The sequence below is a fragment of the Halichoeres trimaculatus genome, unplaced genomic scaffold (assembly GCF_033239565.1).
Source record: "Halichoeres trimaculatus isolate MK-OKI-2021-1 unplaced genomic scaffold, fHalTri1.1 fHalTri1_scaffold_22, whole genome shotgun sequence".
Lineage (NCBI taxonomy): Eukaryota > Metazoa > Chordata > Actinopteri > Labriformes > Labridae > Halichoeres > Halichoeres trimaculatus.
In genome coordinates, this window is record NW_027437200.1 from 25150024 (window position 1) to 25170023 (window position 20000).

Sequence of the window (20000 nt, forward strand, 5' to 3'; positions counted from 1 at the left end):
CGTTAGCTTTGTAGTAGCCTGACAGCATAGCAACGCAACACAGTGTACCCACTAATAAATCCAACGAAGAAGAAAAAACAGACAATTGTCTCTTCTGTGATCGTCATGTGTCTCTTTGTTACAAAGAACAGTCAAGTTTTTTTTCAGAGAAGTCTAAGGCCACCAGGAGGAATACAGCAGCTGCTGTCACACAGGAAGTGAGCGTTCTTTCAGCCAATCAGCAGACTGCAGAGTTTCTAGCTCCATCTTCTGGGGTTGGATCGGTTTAGTCTGACACCTCAACAGAAGGGGACCAGAAAGTGGGCCGGTACGGGTCGGTGATTTGGGACCTGTCCTAATCATTATCCCCCTGGTGGAAACTGGACTTTGGGTCCAGGGTTATGTTGGTTGGGATCAGGGTCAGAGCTTAGACTTTCCAGGACTTCTTTAATCTGGTTTGTAAAATTCTTTTACCAATATTTATCAGAGCAGCAGCTCACCATGGAGCATTATCAGTGAATAATGAAACTCTGTGCGTTGTTTCCAGCGATGGGTCGATCCAGCCAGGATCCTGGTTCCCCCGTTAAAAGAGCTCCAGACCCTTTCTTTCTCCATCAGTTGGACCTCTTCCTCCATCCATCCCACTTCAGCGTGTCACTCACTCCTCTCTGGGACTTTTTCTCATTTCAGCTCCTCGTTCTGCTCCCTGCCTCCTTTTCTGTCTTTATCTGTTGTTTTCTCCTCATCTGTTCACATCACATCAATCCCACTTCTCTGTTTCCTGTTGTTTACCCTGGTTTATGTCTGTCCTTACATCTGACACACATCCATGGATATCTCTTCATTTCCTCCACCCTTTGTTCCACCTCCCTCCTCTTTTTCTCCTCTCCTCTCCTGGTTTTTGGCCTCCTTTCCTCCGTCATGTTCCTCCATCTCTCTCCTCCTCCTGTGTCTCAGCAGGACGGCAGACAATGCGTCTGGTCAGTGTGCCTGAGGCTCTTTGAATGGACCTCTTTCTCTCTGCTCCCTCTCTTCACTCCGGGCTTGTGAGACAGACTGCTTCAGTAAAAATAGAAATCTGATGATGTGGTGGATTCTGGAGAGTTCAGTCCGCTCTGAGTGGACTTCAGGTTAAAACAGACAGAAATAAACACTCAGACCAGTGAGGGTTGGTCGTTTCACAGACCGTGGATCCAGCTGTCTCTGACTGTTCACTGGTCTCCTCCTTTTTCTAACCGTCTCTACAGCTGTAAGGATCCTCCCCTCGGCCGTGCTCCAAAAGAGACCGGACTAAAATGATAGAAACTTCCTGGTGTTCTGGGCCCCGTCTTAAACTGTTTTTTACCATGAGGGAAGATATTTAGTATTGACTACAAAACAGCTACAAACACACCCCTCTTTAAGACACGCCACCCAGTATTTCCTTCCTCTGCGCTCTGTCTGCGCTCTGTCTGCGCTCTGTCTGCGCTCTGTCTGCGCTCTGTCTGTGCTCTGTCTACGCTCTGTCTGTGCTCTGTATGCGCTTTGTCTGCGCTCTGTCTGCGCTCTGTCTGCGCTCTGTCTGCGCTCTGTCTGTGCTCTGTCTGTGCTCTGTCTGCTCTCTGTCTGTGCTCTGTCTGCGCTCTGTCTGCGCTCTGTCTGTGCTCTGTCTGTGCTCTGTCTGTGCTCTGTCTGCGCTCTGTCTGTGCTCTGTCTGTGCTCTGTCTGCGCTCTGTCTGTGCTCTGTCTGTACCCTACAGCCTCCTGATTCCTGATTGGTCAGTTCTTAGAGGACAGAGACAAGCCATGCTACATCCTGACAAATGTAGATCTATGAGAATAGATTCCAGTGTGAAGCTCTCAGACTGTAAGAGAAGCTCAGCTTCCCCTAAAATGTCCCTAAAAAGTGTTGATCTGTTCTGCTGTGTGAACATTTCATTGATAAAATCTGAGCTAGAATTCCTTCATCTTTGGTTCAGAATCAGCTCCTATCACAGGTAACTGGCTCCACCTCCTTCTCATTCATCCCTGCAGCGTCTCAGCGCTTTAACACAGTCGGATGCTGAGCGTCTTCTGACTTCAGCGGGGAAGCGTAGAGTGGGTTGTTCCACTGTGGAAACTGGACGGTCATTGGATAAATGCTGGGCTTTGTCCCGCCCATCGGACGCTCAGCGTCTCTGGGGGTCTATGAGGCAGTGGGCTGGCCTGGACGCTGGGCTTCTGCATGATGATTGGATGATCTGTCTGAGGCTGGATCCCTTTTTGATTGACAGTGAAATGAGCCAGTCAGAGATCTTGAAGTATAACCCTCCACTGCAGCATCTTCTGAGTTGTTGTGGACTGATCCAGAAGTTTTATCGATCCTCAGAGAGTTTACCTTTCTTAAAAACGACGAGCGTTGAGAGAACTCTGGTAAAATCCCTGAAAAAAACACCTGGTTGGTACGACAGGGTCACAGATCATTTCTTGAGAAGGAGCGGAGGGTTAAAATTACGTTAAAATAAATAAACACATTTATGACGTAGGCCAGAACAAAACGAGCTTCTCCTCCTCGACTGACCAGCAGCCGCTGATAGAGTCTGTGTTTGTATGGCTTTCACTCTTTACTGTCTCAGAAACACAAAGTTAGAGCAGGTGGAGCAGACTGACGTGGCTTTCTCTTTTTAACCTTCACCTGTGTGTGTGTGTGTGTGTGTGTGTGTGTGTGTGTGTGTGTGTGTGTGTGTGTGTGTGTGTGTGTGTGTGTGTCTGTTTTAGTTAATAAAGAAACTCCTTCACCTGAACAAAACACACTCTTTCTTTCTCCAACACCTCCCTCCTCCTCCTCACTCATCCATCCTTCATCCCTCCATCCCTTCGTGTTTTAAATTAAATTTCAAACAGCTCCTCCCTCCCTCCCTCCCTCCCTCCCTCCCTCCTTTCCTTCCCTCCTTCCCTCCCTCCCTCATGTCTTGTTTTCTTTATAGCTCACAGACAACTGTACTGTGTGTGTAATGGACATTCCTCCAAGGCCGTCAACCGTGACCGGGGCAAAACCAACTGACCTACACACACACACACACACACACACACACACACACACACACACACACACACACACACACACACACACACACACACACACACAGATACAAGTATGCACAGATAAGCATGCATTCACACACATTTTTACATGAAAGCAAACTGTACACACACTCAGCATGATGCAGAAGCTCACACACATTAACTAACACAATAGCACACACACACACACACACACACACACACACACACACACACACACACACACACACACACACACACACACACACACAGGGTCATCACTCTCACTCTGCTGGTTGCTGTGTATAGAAGTCAGTTCCAGGTCAGCGCACAGAGCCAGAGATCTTAGTCCATACAAAAGAGAGTGTGTGAGTGTGAGTGTGTGTGTGTGTGTGTGTCAGAGTGTTTTCATATGTGTGTGTTTTGTTTTCCTGCATGTGTGTGTGTGTATGAGAGTACTCGAGCCCTGCGGCGTCTGAAACGGCGCTCACACCCTGAAACACTTCAACAAAATGAGCGGCTGAAAGGAGAATTTGAAGGCGACAGTATGTGTGTCACTGCAAAGCATTATGGGTAATTCAGTGCAGCACCTGTGTAAATGACACGTTAGAGTAACCTCTGTGTGTGTGTGTGTGTGTGTGTGTCACAGGCCTGACTGCAGCAGCCATGGCTGAGCTCCAGAAGCTGCAGAAGATGAAGATGATGATGAGTCTCCAAAACGGCAACGAGTCAGACAACGACGACTTACACTCCAACACAGGTACACACACACACACACACACACACACACACACACACACACACACACACACACAAAGGTAACTCCATCTCCACCTTACATCACCAACTGAAGCAGTGTTAAAGACTTCAGGAAGTAAAGAGTCAGACCACGTCCTGATACTCAACCCGCTCTGATGTCACACCTCGCCGTTTACACGCGTTAAAGGGACGTATAGACACATGACACGTGTTTGTGTGTGTGTGTGTGTGTGTGTGTGTGTGTGTGTGTGTGTGTGTGTGTGTGTGTGTGTGTGTGTGTTATATAAGAGCAGGCTTCAGTTTCAGAGCTGTTTGTTCCTCCTCGTGTTCACAGCCTGAGTCTGAACCTTTTTACCACAGTGTCAACAGGCACAGCTTCCCCTCTCTCTCTCTCTTTCTTTCTTTCTTTCTTTCTTTCTTTCTTTCTTTCTTTCTTTCTTTCTTTCTGTCTTTCTTTCTGTCTTTCTTTCTTTCTTTCTTTCTTTCTTTCTTTCTTTCTTTCTTTCTTTCTTTCTTTCTTTCTTTCTTTCTTTCTTTCTTTCTTTCTTTTTTTCTTTCTTTCTTTCTTTCTTTCTTTCTTTCTTTCTTTTTTTCTTTCTTTCTTTCTTTCTTTCTTTCTTTCTTTCTTTCTTTCTTTCTTTCTTTCTGTCTTTCTTCATTTTCCCGCGCTGACCTTTTCCCCTCAGTGTTAATCTAACGAGCAGAGGATGAATGTGATTGGTTGATGTGATGTGAGGTGTGTGATGTTTTGGGGTTTGGACCAATCAGAACCTTCCTCCTCTTCCTGGTTCTGTTGGTTCTTGGTTTTCTTGAACTTTCTGTTTTTAACGTTTGATTTTCTTCCTGAACTCCATGTAACGTCTAAAACTGGTGACATGTATAAAAACAAGGACTTCACACACACACACACACACACACAGACACACACACACAGACACACACACACACACACACACACACACACACACACACACACACACACACACACACACACACACACACACACTCACTCACAGGTCCACTCCTCTGTACTGGTGTGGTTGAATTATTAAAGGACAGAAAACAAAAAGAAAGGAGCGTTTCCTCCTTTTCTCAGCTGACCTGACTAACGCGCTGATAGAGTTTCTCCTCCTCTCATTCTCTCCTCTGGTTTTTATCCTCCCTCCCTCCCTCCTCCTGCTCCTCTTCTTCTCCTTCTTTTATTTCATTCAGAGTGCTTTTTGTTTTGCCGTGCGTGGAAAGATCCTTTTATTTGTCGACCTTGTTTTTCTTTGTGGGAGACACTCACACCGGCCTGGGAAACTCTGACGGACAATAGAGCCCAGCAGAGAGAGCGAAAACAGAGGAGGAGAGACAGGCAGGGAGGTGCAGGGAGGAGAGACAGGCAGGGAGGTGCAGGGAGGAGAGACAGGCAGGGAGGTGCAGGGAGGGGAGCAGGAGGAGGAGAAAGAGGAGGAGAAACCTCTTTTCTTTTATAACTTTGTTATGAAAATAAAATAAAAACAGTTTCACCTCTGCAGCCAGCCAGCAGGGGGAGCTCTGAGTGTTTTGGTGTCAGTGTAGTGGAGCCATCATGTGGTCCTTTATTAACAGAGCTCTCTTAGCGCCACACTGAGGCTTCAACCAGAACTGCAGCTTCGTTAGATGACTGCTGCTGGCTCCAGGGCGTACGGCCAAAGACCATAAGGAACCAGGACCCTGCAGGGACCAGGACCCTGCAGGGACCAGGACCCTGCAGGGACCAGGACCCTGCAGGGACCAGGATCCTAAAGGGACCAGGATCCTACAGGGACCAGGACCCTGCAGGGACCAGGACCCTGCAGGGACCAGGATCCTACAGGGACCAGGACCAGGTCGTTCAGTTTGGGTTTTCACGTTCAATCAGAGGAAAAAGTAAAGGAGGAAAGTTTTGAGTCTCTGGGAAAAAGTCGGCTTTCAAGTTCTGAGAGAAAGAGTATTCCTGACAGGGAGAGAAGGAGGGAGGAGAAAAGAAAGAGACAACGATGAGAGGAGGAGAGGAGGAGACAACGATAAGAGGAGGAGAGGAGGAGGAGAGGAGGAAGGAAGGAGGAGAGGAGGAGACAACGATGAGAGGAGGAGAGAAGGAGAAGAGAAAGAGGAGAGGAGGAGAGGAGAAAAGAAAGAGACAACGATTAGAGGAGGAGGGAAGGAGGGAAGGAGGAGAGGAGGAGAGGACAAGGCCGAGGAAAAGAGGAGGAGAGAAAGGAAGAGGAGAACATCTGCCCATCTGTTTATACTTCTTCTCCTTCCCTGGTGGAAACAGCAGAGGGGATGAGGCCCAGCTGTCACACACACACACACACACACACACACACACACACACACACACACACACACACACACACACACACACACAGCGCGCAGGGATTCAGCAGGCAATAATAGAGAGAGACGGTTGCTAATTCAAACTAATGGAGGGAGATGAAGATGGATGAGGGAGGGAGCAGGGAGGAGGCGCGAGGCCGAGGGAGGCTCAGTTACAGACAGAGAGGGATGGAGGGATGGAGGAGTGGATGGAGGAGTGGATGGAGGGATGGAGGAGTGGATGGAGGAGTGGATGGAGGGATGGAGAAGTAGAGGAGTGGAGGGATGGAGGAGTGGAGGGATGGAGGAGTGGAGGGATGGAGGGATGGAGGGATGGAGGAGTAGAGGAGTAGAGTGATGGTTTCCCTCAGCTGATGAAGAAGGAGAATAAAAGGTGGAGTTATAATCTGAATAATGATCAGATTAACAGGCAGCAGAACGATGAAGATGAAGATGATGATGATGATGATGATGATGATGATGAAGATGAAGATGATGATGATGATGATGATGATGATGATGATGAAGATGATGAAGATGATGATGATGATGATGATGATGATGATGATGAAGATGATGATGATGATGAAGATGAAGATGATGATGACGATGATGATGATGATGATGATGATGATGATGATGATGATGATGAACACAGTGCGATTAATAAAGATCAGAGTGAACGTCGTCTCTGACTCGTTAACGATGTCAGATTAACTTAACCTCAGGTATTTACTCTCAGCTCACACCTTAACTCACTCTTTGTTTATTGAGGAGCTGTTTTTAAAACATGATCAACTTTTTCTTTTTCAGGAAAATGAAGAAAAAATCCTCTAAGACTTTAAGCCATGAATTAACCGCAGAACTAACTGAAGAAAACTAAGTTTTATTGTAAAATGCACAAAACTGAAAATCTGTTTTTTTAGAAGTGGGCTGAAAAATTCAAATTTTAAGGCAATGACTTTTTTTTCCTGCTCGTCCTTTTCACCGTGAGGGACATTTGGAAAAAAATGTTTGAAATTTAATGACTGAGCTCCTGAAAATGTCAATAAATAATCTCAAACCTCTCATGTGAATAAGGTTTAAGGTTTAAAAACAAAGTGATGAAATGAAAAAGATGTTGGTCTTACTTTCTGCCAACAGACTGAATTTCTCTCACACTCTGTCTGTGTCTGAAAACTCAAACTTTGGTTCACACTTTTTTTTATCTGTAATTTAAAGGGTTTTTTTAGGGGGAAATTATTAGTAATATAAGATTTATAAATTTATTTATTAATTTATAAATATACGTTTTTTTTTTCCACTTTAAATTAAATTAAGTGACTTAAAAAAATCTGTGTTTCCCTTAAAATAAAATTTCAATTTGAAACGTCAACTTTTACCATTTAAGGTCATATATAAATATATATATATATATATATATATATATATATGACCTTAAATGGTATATATATATATATATATATATATATATATATATATATATATATATATACAGTGCTGTCTGGCGATTTAAAAAATTACAGGATTTGTAATTAATTAATCTAATTAATCACATTTTAATCTCATATCTGCTTAAGGTCCCAAAATAAAGAATTTGAATTCCAGGACATTTAAAATTACATTGAAAGACATTAAAACAATTTAAGAATAAGGTGAGAACATATCCAACACATGTTTAGGTACCCTGAGGCATAAGGAACACATGAAAAAAGTTTTATGGTTCTTTCTTTACAAAATCTACACAGTCCTGCACCTAAGATAAGCTGATTTGATTTTTAGGACATCTTTTGGCTCTGTTCACATTTTTACTCGATGTTGACTCAATTTTCACTGCAATATGAACTTCTATACTTCTATGAGGTCAGGAGAACCAGGGCTAAAGGCTAAAAACTGTGAGGAACTATGTACAAAACACTTAATTCAAGTCTTGGATCAAAGAAAAGTGAAGTATTCTCAGTTTAACATGCTCTGAACACACAAACTGTTGCTGATTGGTGCAGAGCAGCCCCAAGCTGAAACATGACACCAGGAAGATGGAAGGAAATTTTAAAAGAATTCTTTGGATTTAAATACAGGACAAATATCGATCATTCAGGGCTTGTTTAAAGCAGTAAAGAGTTTAGAATTAAAGCATGTTGCTGACGTCACATGTGATACATTCAGGGACCGTCAGAAAGTTAAGAATCTGATGAGAACACCACTTTTTTTTACAGCTTTTGAGTAGGACAGACGGTTTGTAAATGCCAGGCATTTAAAAATCAGTGCGTCTTTGAACGCCTCGCGGGTTTGGGATCCAGATTAATCTGAGTTCATTTTCATAACGTGTTAATTTGCGGAGTAATTAATTAACTAATGAATACGTTAAAATGACAGCCCTGATATATACATAAAAATGTTGTAGACTTAATGTAAATAAACTGTCTAACCTTTGATTCAGACTGGTAACGTGTCGTTAACGTGTGTTTCTGTGTCAGAGTTCCTGCTGAGCAAACAGCCTCAGAGCACTCAGGGTGCATCATGGGAAGCAACGGGGAAATGTGCGTCCCTGACATACCTTATGTTACCTGAGCAGAGTGAGGAGAGAATACTTCAGATACTCAGCAACAACAGCCGAGGGGGCGGGGCCTGCAGGCGGCGGGGCGTGGCCTAAACCGTGTGACCTGAGTGTGACACGACCAATCACGTTTCTCCGTGTCTCCATGTCCACCCAGGAGGCAGTGAGTGCTCCTGGGATAAGGAGCGTCTGACCAGCCCCCCTGCTGGAGCCCACAGTGGAGGACCAGGAGGAGGAGGAGGGGCAGGGGGAGCAGGAGGAGGAGCTGGAGGTGGAGCAGCAGCAGCAGGAGGAGGAGGAGGAGGCGGGGCAGGAGGAGGAAGAGGGCCAGGCATCGGAGCTGTCAATCAACAACAACTCCAGCAGCAGCAGCTACTGGCTAACAGTGAGTACACACACACACACACACACACACACACACACACACACACACACACACACACACACACACACACACACACACACACACACTAAATAAATAAAATAAAACAGGAAACACACTTTTCATGGCTGCACTCATGTGTTTGATTTGAGGAGGTCTCTGTCTGAGGCTGGTCTGAGTCCCACACACAGAATCCGGATTCTGGTCTAGCAGGGGACCAGGAACAGGACCAGGTTTTAGCGTCAGAGAGGAAACAGTTAAAGCTGTTTGTGTGACTTCAGTTTGGGATTTTATTTTTCTGATTCAGAGAGGCTAAGAGGACGAGCTGAGGCCATATCACGCTATAACACACACATACTGTGTGTGTGTGTGTGTGTGTGTGTGTGTGTGTGTGTGTGTGTGTGTGTGTGTGTGTGTGTGTGTGTGTGTGTGTGTTCAAAGGGGTGGCAATATTTGTTAATGTACGCCATTTAATCTGTTCCCATCTCCTGTATTAACACTCTGCCGGGATTAATCAGCACACACTCTACTAAATGACTCAATTTATCAACACCACACACACACCCTACACACACACACACTCACACACACACACACACACGCTAACAAACAGAAACACACTCATTCTCGCTCTTTTCTTACTGCAGAAGTAATATGTTCACACACACACACACACACACACACACACACACACGCAGACAGCGGGCAGCGGGAGGCGACAAACACTCACATTGATTATTCTATCACTTCACTCGTCACGACAACAGCAATCAGTGTTATTGTTTCATTGGAATGAAAGCGGCCGCAGCAATTTTTCTGTGTGTGTGTGTGTGTGTGTGTGTGTGTGTGTGTGTGTGAGTGTGTGTGTGTGTGTGAGTGTGTGTGTGTCTCAGCCAGCTGTGGAAACAATCCTCCAGAGGATCTGTGTTTTTTGGAGCCGGTCTTGAAGGGGGGGGCTGTGTTCAGGTCAGGGGGTGTGGGGTCAGAGGTCAGAGGTGAAGGTTGCTTTTAGGGGTTCAGGGTCAAAGGGTCAAAGTGAGAGACATCCTGGAGAAAGACGACAGCAGAGGTGTGTGAAGGAGGGAAGGATCAGGGGAGAGAAGGACAGAAAAAAAGAAATGCAGAAAAAAAACGAGGCTTTGACCCTTTTTTTCTCTCGCCTCATCGCCCTTTAACCCCTGACCTCCATATTTTCTCCTCTTCCTCTCTTTCCCTCCTCCTCCTCTGCTTTGTCAACTTTTATTAGCCAGACATTTGACACGGCGATGACACCTCTCCCTCTCTCTCCTCAAGGTTAAGTTCAACTCGAGTTCACAGACGCCGCAGCGCAGCGCGGGCGCCGCCTCTGCTGCTCGGTGGCTGCTCTGTCTCTGTGCCTGCTCCTGTGACGGTCAAAATCCCTTTAGAAAGATGGAAGAGTGAAATAAAAATGGACTAATGAAATAAAAAAATTAAGGAATAGAGAAAAAGCTAGAGTCCATACAGACTAAAAAGTAAAATCCTTTTTTTTCTTTTTTCTTTCCAAACGGTTCAGTCAAAATAAAAACGTCTCTTCAGGGAGGAACAGGTCCAGTTTGATCCTCGTTCACGGTTTCTGTCTGACTCTCCTCCATCAGGGTTGGACCTGCCCTTCATGATGATGCCCCACCCCCTCCTGCCCATGGGACTGCCCCCTGCCTCTGTTGCCATGGCGATGTCGCAGATGAATCACCTCAACACCATCGCCAACATGGCGGCGGCAGCCCAGCAGATACACACTCATGTACATCGCGCACCTGTCATCAAGGTAAAGGACTCGCGCTGACGTACACCTGAAGAATCAGAGAGGACCCCAGAGGGTTCCCTGAGGAACGCCACAAAAACACAGTTTTACTGTTTCCTCTAAAAAAACATCAGTCAGTCAGAGCTTATTATGACAGCACTTTTTACACGATGCTAAACACACGACACTCAGTTCATTTAAAAAACAACTCAACAAAAACAAAACAAAAACAACAAAAACAATGAATAAATCTGTGAAAATACACAGAGACGTTCAAACTCAAGAAACTGAAACAACCCCGTGAAAAAGATGTGATAATAAAACGGATTAAAACAGTGAGAGAATAAAGACACTCCTGAGTTTATTTAAAGAAACCATGGGGCTGCAGTCCGTTCCCTGAGGAACGCCACCTAAACGTAGTTTGTTATTCCTCCAACCCTCTGGAGCCTAACGGTGACTGTCTCTGTCGTCAGATTTAATTCCTGTGGTTTCGATGGTGGAGCTTCAGATCAAGATATTTTTCTCTAGTGTTTTTTTCTTTGGGCATGAAAAACAAAGTGTTTGAAATTTATATTAATTAATTAATTAATTATTTTTTCTATTTATTTATTCATTTGTTTGTTTATTTAATTATCTATTTATTTATTTATTTCCATTTGTAAATATAATTATTTATTTATTTATTATGTATTTATTTTTTCATGTATTTATTTATTTTCTTCTTATATTTTATTTTCAGAAACTTTCTGAAAATAATGTAACATTTATATTTCATGATAGTTCCACTGAACAACAATAAACTGCCTTTTTTTTGGTCTTTGGCATTTGTTACATATATAAATATTATTACTATTATTGAAATTGTTATCACTACTTTTTTTTTTACCTGACAAATTCCTGAAAATTTTTTTTTTTAAATATTAAGAGTCAACAAAATGCCTGGATTCATTTTTAATTTCTTGAATTCAGAAACTCTCCTTTTCTCAGGGTAACCTCTTGTTAAAACTGATTCAGGCTTTTTTTTTTTTTTTTGCTCCTGATTTCATAAAACTAGACAGTTTTCTTTACCTGTCAGGTGAGTGCGTCATATATTTAGTCATTTCAAACTTTCTAAAACAGAAATGAGCCAAAAAACTCTGAGCTTTGAGTTTTTATGGTGAAGTCTAAATGAATCAGAATCAGATTTATTCACTGAGCATCTCAACAATATGAGGAACATGAGTCCAGTTAACCACAGTCTCTATGTGCAATTATTATAAACACACACTGAATATTAAAAATATATTAAAAACAGAGCTGAAGTAGTAATAAAAATAAATTAATAATAATAGTAATAATAATAATAATAATAATGATAATAATAATAATAATAATGATAATAAGGAGCTACTGAGAAGAATAAAATATATACACATAAGTTAAAATAAAATAAAATAAATAGTGCACTAAAAAGTACAATTATTATTATAACACACGGTAAATATAACAGAAATAGAAAAAAACTAAAGTAGTTAGAAAAAAAGTTAATAATGATAATAATAAGGAGCTTTGTACTGGTAAGAATAAAAAATAAATACACATAAATAAGAATAAAAAAATAAATAGTTCACTGAAAAGGACATGAAGTTTAAGTTAATAAAGTTTTGTTGTCTGAAAATGAAAATGTGTCACAGATATTTAACAGGATTTAACTAAACTGCTCTGGTTTGAACGTCACAGTAACACGTCTGTTAATGAACCATTAATTAACGTGCTAATTGTTCCTGTGTGTCCAGGAGAGAGTGTGTGACAGCCCCTCTCTGTCTCCCTCTGTGGATGAAACCAACACTCCTCTCCAGTCCCAGCCCAGCAGCTCGGCCTCCAGCTCGCCTGAACGGATCGGTACCAGCTCCACACACACGCTCAGACTGAGCAGAACCAGTTATTATTCATACACACACACACACACACACACACACACACACACACACACACACACACACACACTCACACACTTGAACTCACCGTGCCTCTTTCAACAGGATTGGTGTCAGCAGATGCAGATGTTGCTCTGCCCAACCCTGCTGCTCCCATCAAGAAAATAACAAAGGACAAAGGTGGGACCACACACACACACACACACACACACACACACACACACACACACACACACACAGAGCTAAATGTGATGAAGACTTCTGCCTGTTTCTGTCTCACGTCTTTAGGATCTTACATTATGCTCCTTAATCTAAACCCTCACACACTTTCTCCAGACGTCTGACAGATCATCCTCACTCAGGGGGGATTCCTCACACACACACACACACACACACACACACACACACACACACACACACACACACACACACACACACACACACACACACACACACACACACACACACACACACACACTGAAACAGAAGTGTCAGGATGTTCTGCACCTCCTATTGATCACCTGTCTGTGCGCCATCAATCAGAAAAACGAAGGAGGGGGAGATGGATGGAGGAGGAGGGAGGAGGAGGAGGAGGGAGGAGGAGGAGGAGGTGAGGCTAAGTGAAGGAGGCAAGGCTAAAAGGGGTCAAGGGGTCAGGCACTAAAAGCATGCAGGGCCTCTCTGTCCTCCATCACCCTCTCTCCTCTCTGTGTTTCCATTCTTCTAACACGCTGTGTGTTTAATCCTTTCCTCTTCACCTCCTCCTCCTCCTCCTCCTCCTCCTCCTCCTCCTCCTCCTCCTCTCAGACTGTAACACTGCAGACATCAGCAGGAGAGGTTTCTTTAAATCAATAAGGGAAAAGTCTGTTCAGGCTCCCTGAGGTGCAGAGCTGTGACGCTGCAGTTACAGAGAGTTTCTCCTCCATCCTCCTCCTCTGAGGGAGCTGCTCCTCCTCTGTGGGAGCTGCTCCTCCTCTGAGGGAGCTGCTCCTCTCTGAGGGAGCTGCTCCTCTCTGAGGGAGCTGCTCCTCCTCTGAGGGAGCTGCTCCTCCTCTGAGGGAGCTGCTCCTCTCTGAGGGAGCTGCTCCTCTCTGAGGGAGCTGCTCCTCCTCTGTGGGAGCTGCTCCTCTCTGAGGGAGCTGCTCCTCCTCTGTGGGAGCTGCTCCTCCTCTGAGGGAGCTGCTCCTCCTCTGTGGGAGCTGCTCCTCCTCACCACCTCCTCATCACACTGAGAGGTGACCTGATAACAGCAGGCAGACCCAACAGACCCAACAGACCCAAGGAGAGACCAGAGACCAGGTCCATGACACCTGGGCAGGTTTCCCTCCATGGACCAGTCTCAGTGTAGCATGTGACCTAGGGGTTAGGTCTGGTAGCATAGCACCATGTAGCTTAGCATCACATAGCTTAGCATTACAACCACATAGTGAATCCAGGGATGGGCGAGTTCAGAGCCGTCTCAGGAGAAAAGACCAGACATCACAATCTCTGTGGGTCGCTCTGTCTGAGGGGTCTGCTGGAGAAAATACTGAGGAGGGGCCAGACCAGAAACCAGAACGTGACCTTCCTGAGAGTCTCACCTCCTTCCTCCAGATCCAGAAAAACTGGAGCTGGATCCAGAAAGACTGGAGCTGGATCAATGAAGGCTGGAGCCAGATCCAAAGAGACTGGAGCTGGATCCAGAAAAAACTGGAGCTGGATCCAGAAAGACTGGAGCTGGATCCAGAAAGACTGGAGCTGGATCCAGACAGACTTTGCCAGATCCAGAAAAAAGCTAGAGCTGGATCCAGAAAAGAAAGGACCTGGACCTAGAGAGACTGGAGCTGGATCCAGACTCAGGATGGGTTTAGAGGAGAAGAAACACTGATACCATGTTTTTCTTTAACTCTAGTTTTTACTCCCTCCTTCATCTTTAGTCCTTCCCTGTTTCCTCCCCTCACCACCTCCTCCCCACCTCCTCCCCACCTCCTCCCTACCTCCTCCCCACCTCCTCCCCCCATACCTTCCTCCACCCTCCTATCAGTGATTCAGAGCGTCTAAATCAGTTGTTTTGTCGTCAAAGTTTGGCTCAATAATCAAACATGTTGAAAATGTGAAACTGAAGAGGCCTCCACAGACGGACTCTGAGGGAGTCAGGAGGAGAAAGGAGGAGGACGTAGACAGGAGGAGACAGGAGGAGACAGGAGGAGACAGGAGGAGACAGGAGGAGACAGAAGGAGACAGGAGGAGACAGAAAGAGACAGGAGAAGACAGGAGGAGACAGGAGGAGACAGAAGGAGACAGAAGGAGACAGAAGGAGACAGGAGGAGACAGAAGGAGACAGGAGGAGACAGAAAGAGACAGGAGAAGACAGGAGAAGACAGGAGAAGACAGGAGGAGACAGGAGGAGACAGAAGGAGACAGGAGGAGACAGAAAGAGACAGGAGAAGACAGGAGAAGACAGGAGGAGACAGGAAGAGACAGGAGAAGACAGGAGAAGACAGGAGGAGACAGGAGGAGACAGGAAGAGACAGGAGAAGACAGGAGAAGACAGGAGGAGACAGGAGGAGACAGGAGGAGACAGAAGGAGCGCGTTGGCTGCGAGGAAATGAAACCATCAGAAGCAAAGATTAAAGAGGAGAACATGGAGGAGGAGGTGATGGAGAGGAGATATACGGAGGAGAGGAGGAGAGAGGGATGTATGGATGAGGAGGCAGATAGGGGATAGAGATGGTGTGTGTGTGTGTGTGTGTGTGTGTGTGTGTGTGTGTGTGTGTGTGTGTGTGTGTGTGTGTGTGTGTGTGTGTGTTAGAGTGCATCTTAATCAGCGTTAATTTCACAGCAGAGTTAACCCAGTTGTCAGTGTGTTAGGCATTAAGGGCTGATCAGACACTGTGACGCACTCACAATGAACACACACACTCACACACACACACACACACACACTCACACACACACACACACTCTCTCTGTCCCACACACACACAAACACACAAATCAAGGATGTCTTTAATCCTTGCCAATTAGTACCTCACATGATTGTCTGAATACTAACGACTGCTCTCTGAATGTGTGTGTGTGTGTGTGTGTGTGTGTGTGTGTGTGTGTGTGTGTGTGTGTGTGTGTGTGTGTGTGTAATTGATTCCTCTGAAGCTGCTCTGTTGACTTTTATTCCTTCATAAACGTCAACATTTCATGAACGTGGCTCAGAGCGAGGCACCGCAGACGCAAACTTTTCTCCGTCTGATTCCCAGAGTCAGGCTCCTCGGCCTCGTTAAGACTCGTTAAGACTCGTTAAGACTCGTTAAGACTCGTTAAGACTCGCTAACACTTGTTATCTGAAAAACGTTTTTGTTTCTGTGGTAACTGTTGGAGAGTTTTTTAAAAACACCATGACTGACAGGATGCTGTTTCTGTGTCTCCAGAGGAGTCCGCGCTGGGTCAGGCCCTGCCCCCTGGTTTCCCCGCTCCGTTCCTATTCGCTGACGGCCTGTCGTCAGTGGAGACTCTGCTCACCAACATACAGGTAAGAGCAGGAGGTGAAGGGGAGGAGGAGCTCAGTGGAGGCTGGGAGCTCCCTGCTCCTCCCTGCTCCTCCCTGCTCCTCCTTTAGTTTCCTGTCTCTATCCCCGCTCAGTGAAACCCTCAGACACAGACCAGGTGTTAAATCACTCGGTCAATCCTGAGGTTTAAAACGTCAGACGCTGTGTGATGTCACAGAGCGCTAACCTCAGGCTGTGTGATGTCACAGAGCGCTAACCTCAGGCCGTGTGATGTCACAGAGCGCTAACCTCAGGCCGTGTGCTCTGAACGTCTCAGGGTCTCCTGAAGGTGGCGGTGGAGAACGCGCGGGCACAGGACAAACAGATCCAGGCGGAGAAGAGGGAGCTGAAGATGGAGCTGTACCGAGAGCGGGAGATGAGGGAGAGCCTGGAGCGACAGCTCACCTCCGAGCTGCAGAGCAGAGGTGAGAGACGCACGGCGAGCACGGCGAGCACGGCGAGCACGGCACGCTTTAAGGACCGTTAGCCCAGAAAGCTCCTCAGGCGCTCGGTGTCTGACCCCTCTCCCCCCTCTCCCCAGCCTCCATCCAGAAGCGTCTGAAGAAGGAGAAGAAGGCCAAGAGGAAGCTGCAGGAGGCGCTGGAGTTCGAGTCCAAGAGGAGGGAGCGCGTGGAGGACGCCCTGAAACACTCGTCCTCGTCCTCCCCGTCCCCAGAGCCGCTGCACGCCAACAACAACAACAACAACAACAACAACAACAACACCAAGAGCGGTACGACTGTTTGCTGCTCCGCTTCAATGTTTGTTTGTTTGTTTGTTTTTCTATTTTTTTTTTGTTTGTTTGTCTGTCTGTCTGTTTGTTTGTTTGTTTGTTTGTTTGTCTGTCTGTTTGTCTGTTTGTTTGTTTGTTTGTTTGTCTGTCTGTTTGTCTGTTTGTTTGTTTGTTTGATGTTTGTTTGTTTGTCTGTTTGTTTGTTTTTTTGTTTGTTTGTCTGTTTGTTTGATTGTCTGTTTGTTTGTTTGTTTGTTTGTCTGTTTGTTTGTTTGTTTGTTTGTCTGTTTGTTTGTTTGTTTGATGTTTGTTTGTTTGTTTGTTTGATGTTTGTTTGTTTGTTTGTTTGTCTGTCTGTTTTTGTTTGTTTGTTTGTTTGTTTGTCTGTTTGTTTGATTGTCTGTTTGTTTGTTTGTTTGTTTGATGTTTGTTTGTTTGTTTGTTTGTTTGATGTTTGTTTGTTTGCCTGTGTCTCTGCTGGGCTCAGGTTTCTCTACAGAACCAGAACCAGCAGGTTCCTCATACAGCATGAGCTTAACCTGGGTTGGTCCAGGGTTGGTCCAGGGTTGGTCCAGGGTTGATCCAGGGTTGGTCCGGGGTTGGTCCAGGGTTGGTCCAGGGTTGGTCCAGGGTTGGTCCGGGGTTGGTCCGGGGTTGGTCCAGGGTTGGTCTGGGTTGGTCCAGGGTTGGTCAAGGGTTGGTCCGGGGTTGGTCCAGGGTTGGTCCAGGGTTGGTCCAGGGTTGGTCCAGGGTTGGTCCGGGGTTGGTCCAGGGTTGGTCCAGGTTGGTCCAGGGTTGGTCCAGGTTGGTCCAGGGTTGGTCCAGGTTGGTCCAGGGTTGGTCCAAGTTGGTCTGGGGTGGTCTAAGGTGGTCTGTCTGGTCTGGGATCTCTGAGAGGATCTTTTGTTGGTTGCAATGTGTGGTTTCTGTGCAGAGGTGTAGCTCATTCTGGGACTGTCAGTTTGCTGCTAGCTAACAGTGCTGCACCTGCATTTAGCCTGTGTTTAGCCTGGGTTAGCTTGGGTTAGCCTGTGTTTAGCCTGGGTTAGCCTGTGTTTAGCCTTGGTTAGCCTGTGTTTAGCCTGGGTTAGCCTGGGTTAGCCTGTGTTTAGCCTGTGTTTAGCCTGTGTTTAGCCTGGGTTAGCCTGTGTTTAGCCTGGGTTAGCCTGTGTTTAGCCTGGGTTAGCCTGTGTTTAGCCTGTGTTTAGCCTGGGTTAGCCTGGGTTAGCCTGTGTTTAGCCTGGGTTAGCCTGGGTTAGCCTGGGTTAGCCTGTGTTTAGCATGTGTTTAGCCTGGGTTAGCCTGTGGTTAGCCTGTGTTAGCCTGGGTTAGCCTGGGTTAGCCTGTGTTAGCCTGTGGTTAGCCTGTGTTAGCCTGGGTTAGCCTGGGTTAGCCTGTGTTTAGCATGTGTTTAGCCTGTGTTTAGCCTGTGTTAGCCTGTGGTTAGCCTGTGTTAGCTCTGATAGCTCTCAGGTTTAGCTCCTGGGTGTTTTAAGGTGAGGAGGTCAGGGCTCCACCAACGTTTCTTCAGACGGGTGATGACCAGCTTACAGGGAGGAAGGTGCCATCTATCCCAGAATGCTTTGCAGGAGGAAGCAGCTTGCAGGCCCATGTGTGACTGAGGCGATTGTGTAAAGTGGAGGTTACGGTGATGTGTGTCTGTGAGGAGCCTGGTGTAGCGCCCCCTGCTGGCTCAGACGCTGGTGTCTGAAACAGCTGAAGAGGACCAGGACCTCCTCTGATGATGAAGGGTTTTCCTGGTGGATCTGGGCCTGGTTCTTGGTCCCAGCTCTCCAGAGTCAGTCTGAGCCACTTCACAGACGTCATGAAGGAGGAGTGGTGTGTTTGGACTCTGTCAAACACAAACGCTCGCTTTGGTAAGACGTCCCCACGGGTCTGGGAAATGATCATGTTCCCTCTGCAGCTTTTTGATTTTTCATAAACTGAACAAATGATCAATTTGTCACAAATGTAACTGGCAGATGAATTCCTAATGCGAAGAATTCGGACGTGCAGCTCTATTAATAACAGAGCTAATGTTTTCCAAAGGCGCTCTCTCAGGGTTTGAGTGTGAACGCAGCCAAACGTTTTAATACCCAAACAGTTTTAAGCTCGCTTAGAGTGCTTTGAAGAGGAAGAGCAAAACAGCGTCCAAAAATACAACTCTCTGGACAAAAGCTCCTGTTTGTGTTGTTGTTGTGTGAGGATCCGGCGGGCTTTCTCTGCCCCAGCACCGCGCACGGAGCACGGAGCACGGAGCGCCGCGCACGGTTTCTAGGTGCTGTTTGTTTGTGTGAGCGACCCGCTGAGACGCTGTCCTGTCTTTGTGTTTCATACCAGACGCTGCTGCAGCCGAGGATAAACCTGAACTTAATGGAAACCAGCAAGACAACGGCGCGGTACAAGGTGGCTGACACACACACACACACACACACACACACACACACACACACACACATACACACACAGACAATAAAAGAAAAAAACATTAAACACACACAGTCAGATACACTCTCATGCATGCAGACTCACGCTGAGACACACAGTTTAACAGATATGACACTGTACACACACACACACACACACACACACACACACACACACACACACACACACACACACACACACACACACACACACACACACACACACGTGGTGGGCACATGTGTGTGTTGGGGCCCAGGCCAGATTAGTGGAGACATGAAGCAGACACTGTGGCCTCCCTTTGATGTGCACCTTATCAGACACACATGTGAGTGTGTGTGGAAATATTTCATCCAGTGTGTGTATCAGGGTGGATATGTGTGTGTCAACAGGGCTGTATTTCTTTTAGGGCCCAGTGTGTGTGTGTGTGTGTGTGTGTGTGTGTGTGTGTGTGTGTGGGGAACTGTTCCAATGGTGGACCTTGAAGTGGAGGACACTGAAAGTAGGACAGTTTGAGAAAGTTGGGACGTGTTTTGGACGCTGAAGGTTTTTTGAAGCGGTGTGTGTGTTTTGGGAAAGTAGAGACGAGTGTGTGTGTGTGTGTGTGTGTGTGTGTGTGTG

At 46.0% G+C, this 20000-nt stretch overlaps 1 protein-coding gene across 1 annotated transcript in view; it reads left to right on the forward strand.

Annotated features, from left to right (window-relative positions):
- The window catches only part of LOC141811284 (dachshund homolog 2-like), an 85975-nt gene that overhangs the window by 57494 nt on the left and 8481 nt on the right, over nt 1-20000 (forward strand). The window contains exons 3-11 of the mRNA XM_074699285.1: nt 3650-3760; nt 8799-9026; nt 10640-10809; nt 12561-12666; nt 12807-12881; nt 16106-16206; nt 16500-16647; nt 16764-16955; nt 19296-19361. Coding sequence (XP_074555386.1) covers nt 3650-3760; nt 8799-9026; nt 10640-10809; nt 12561-12666; nt 12807-12881; nt 16106-16206; nt 16500-16647; nt 16764-16955; nt 19296-19361 — 1197 coding nt within the window. The remainder of the gene's footprint in view (nt 1-3649; nt 3761-8798; nt 9027-10639; nt 10810-12560; nt 12667-12806; nt 12882-16105; nt 16207-16499; nt 16648-16763; nt 16956-19295; nt 19362-20000) is intronic.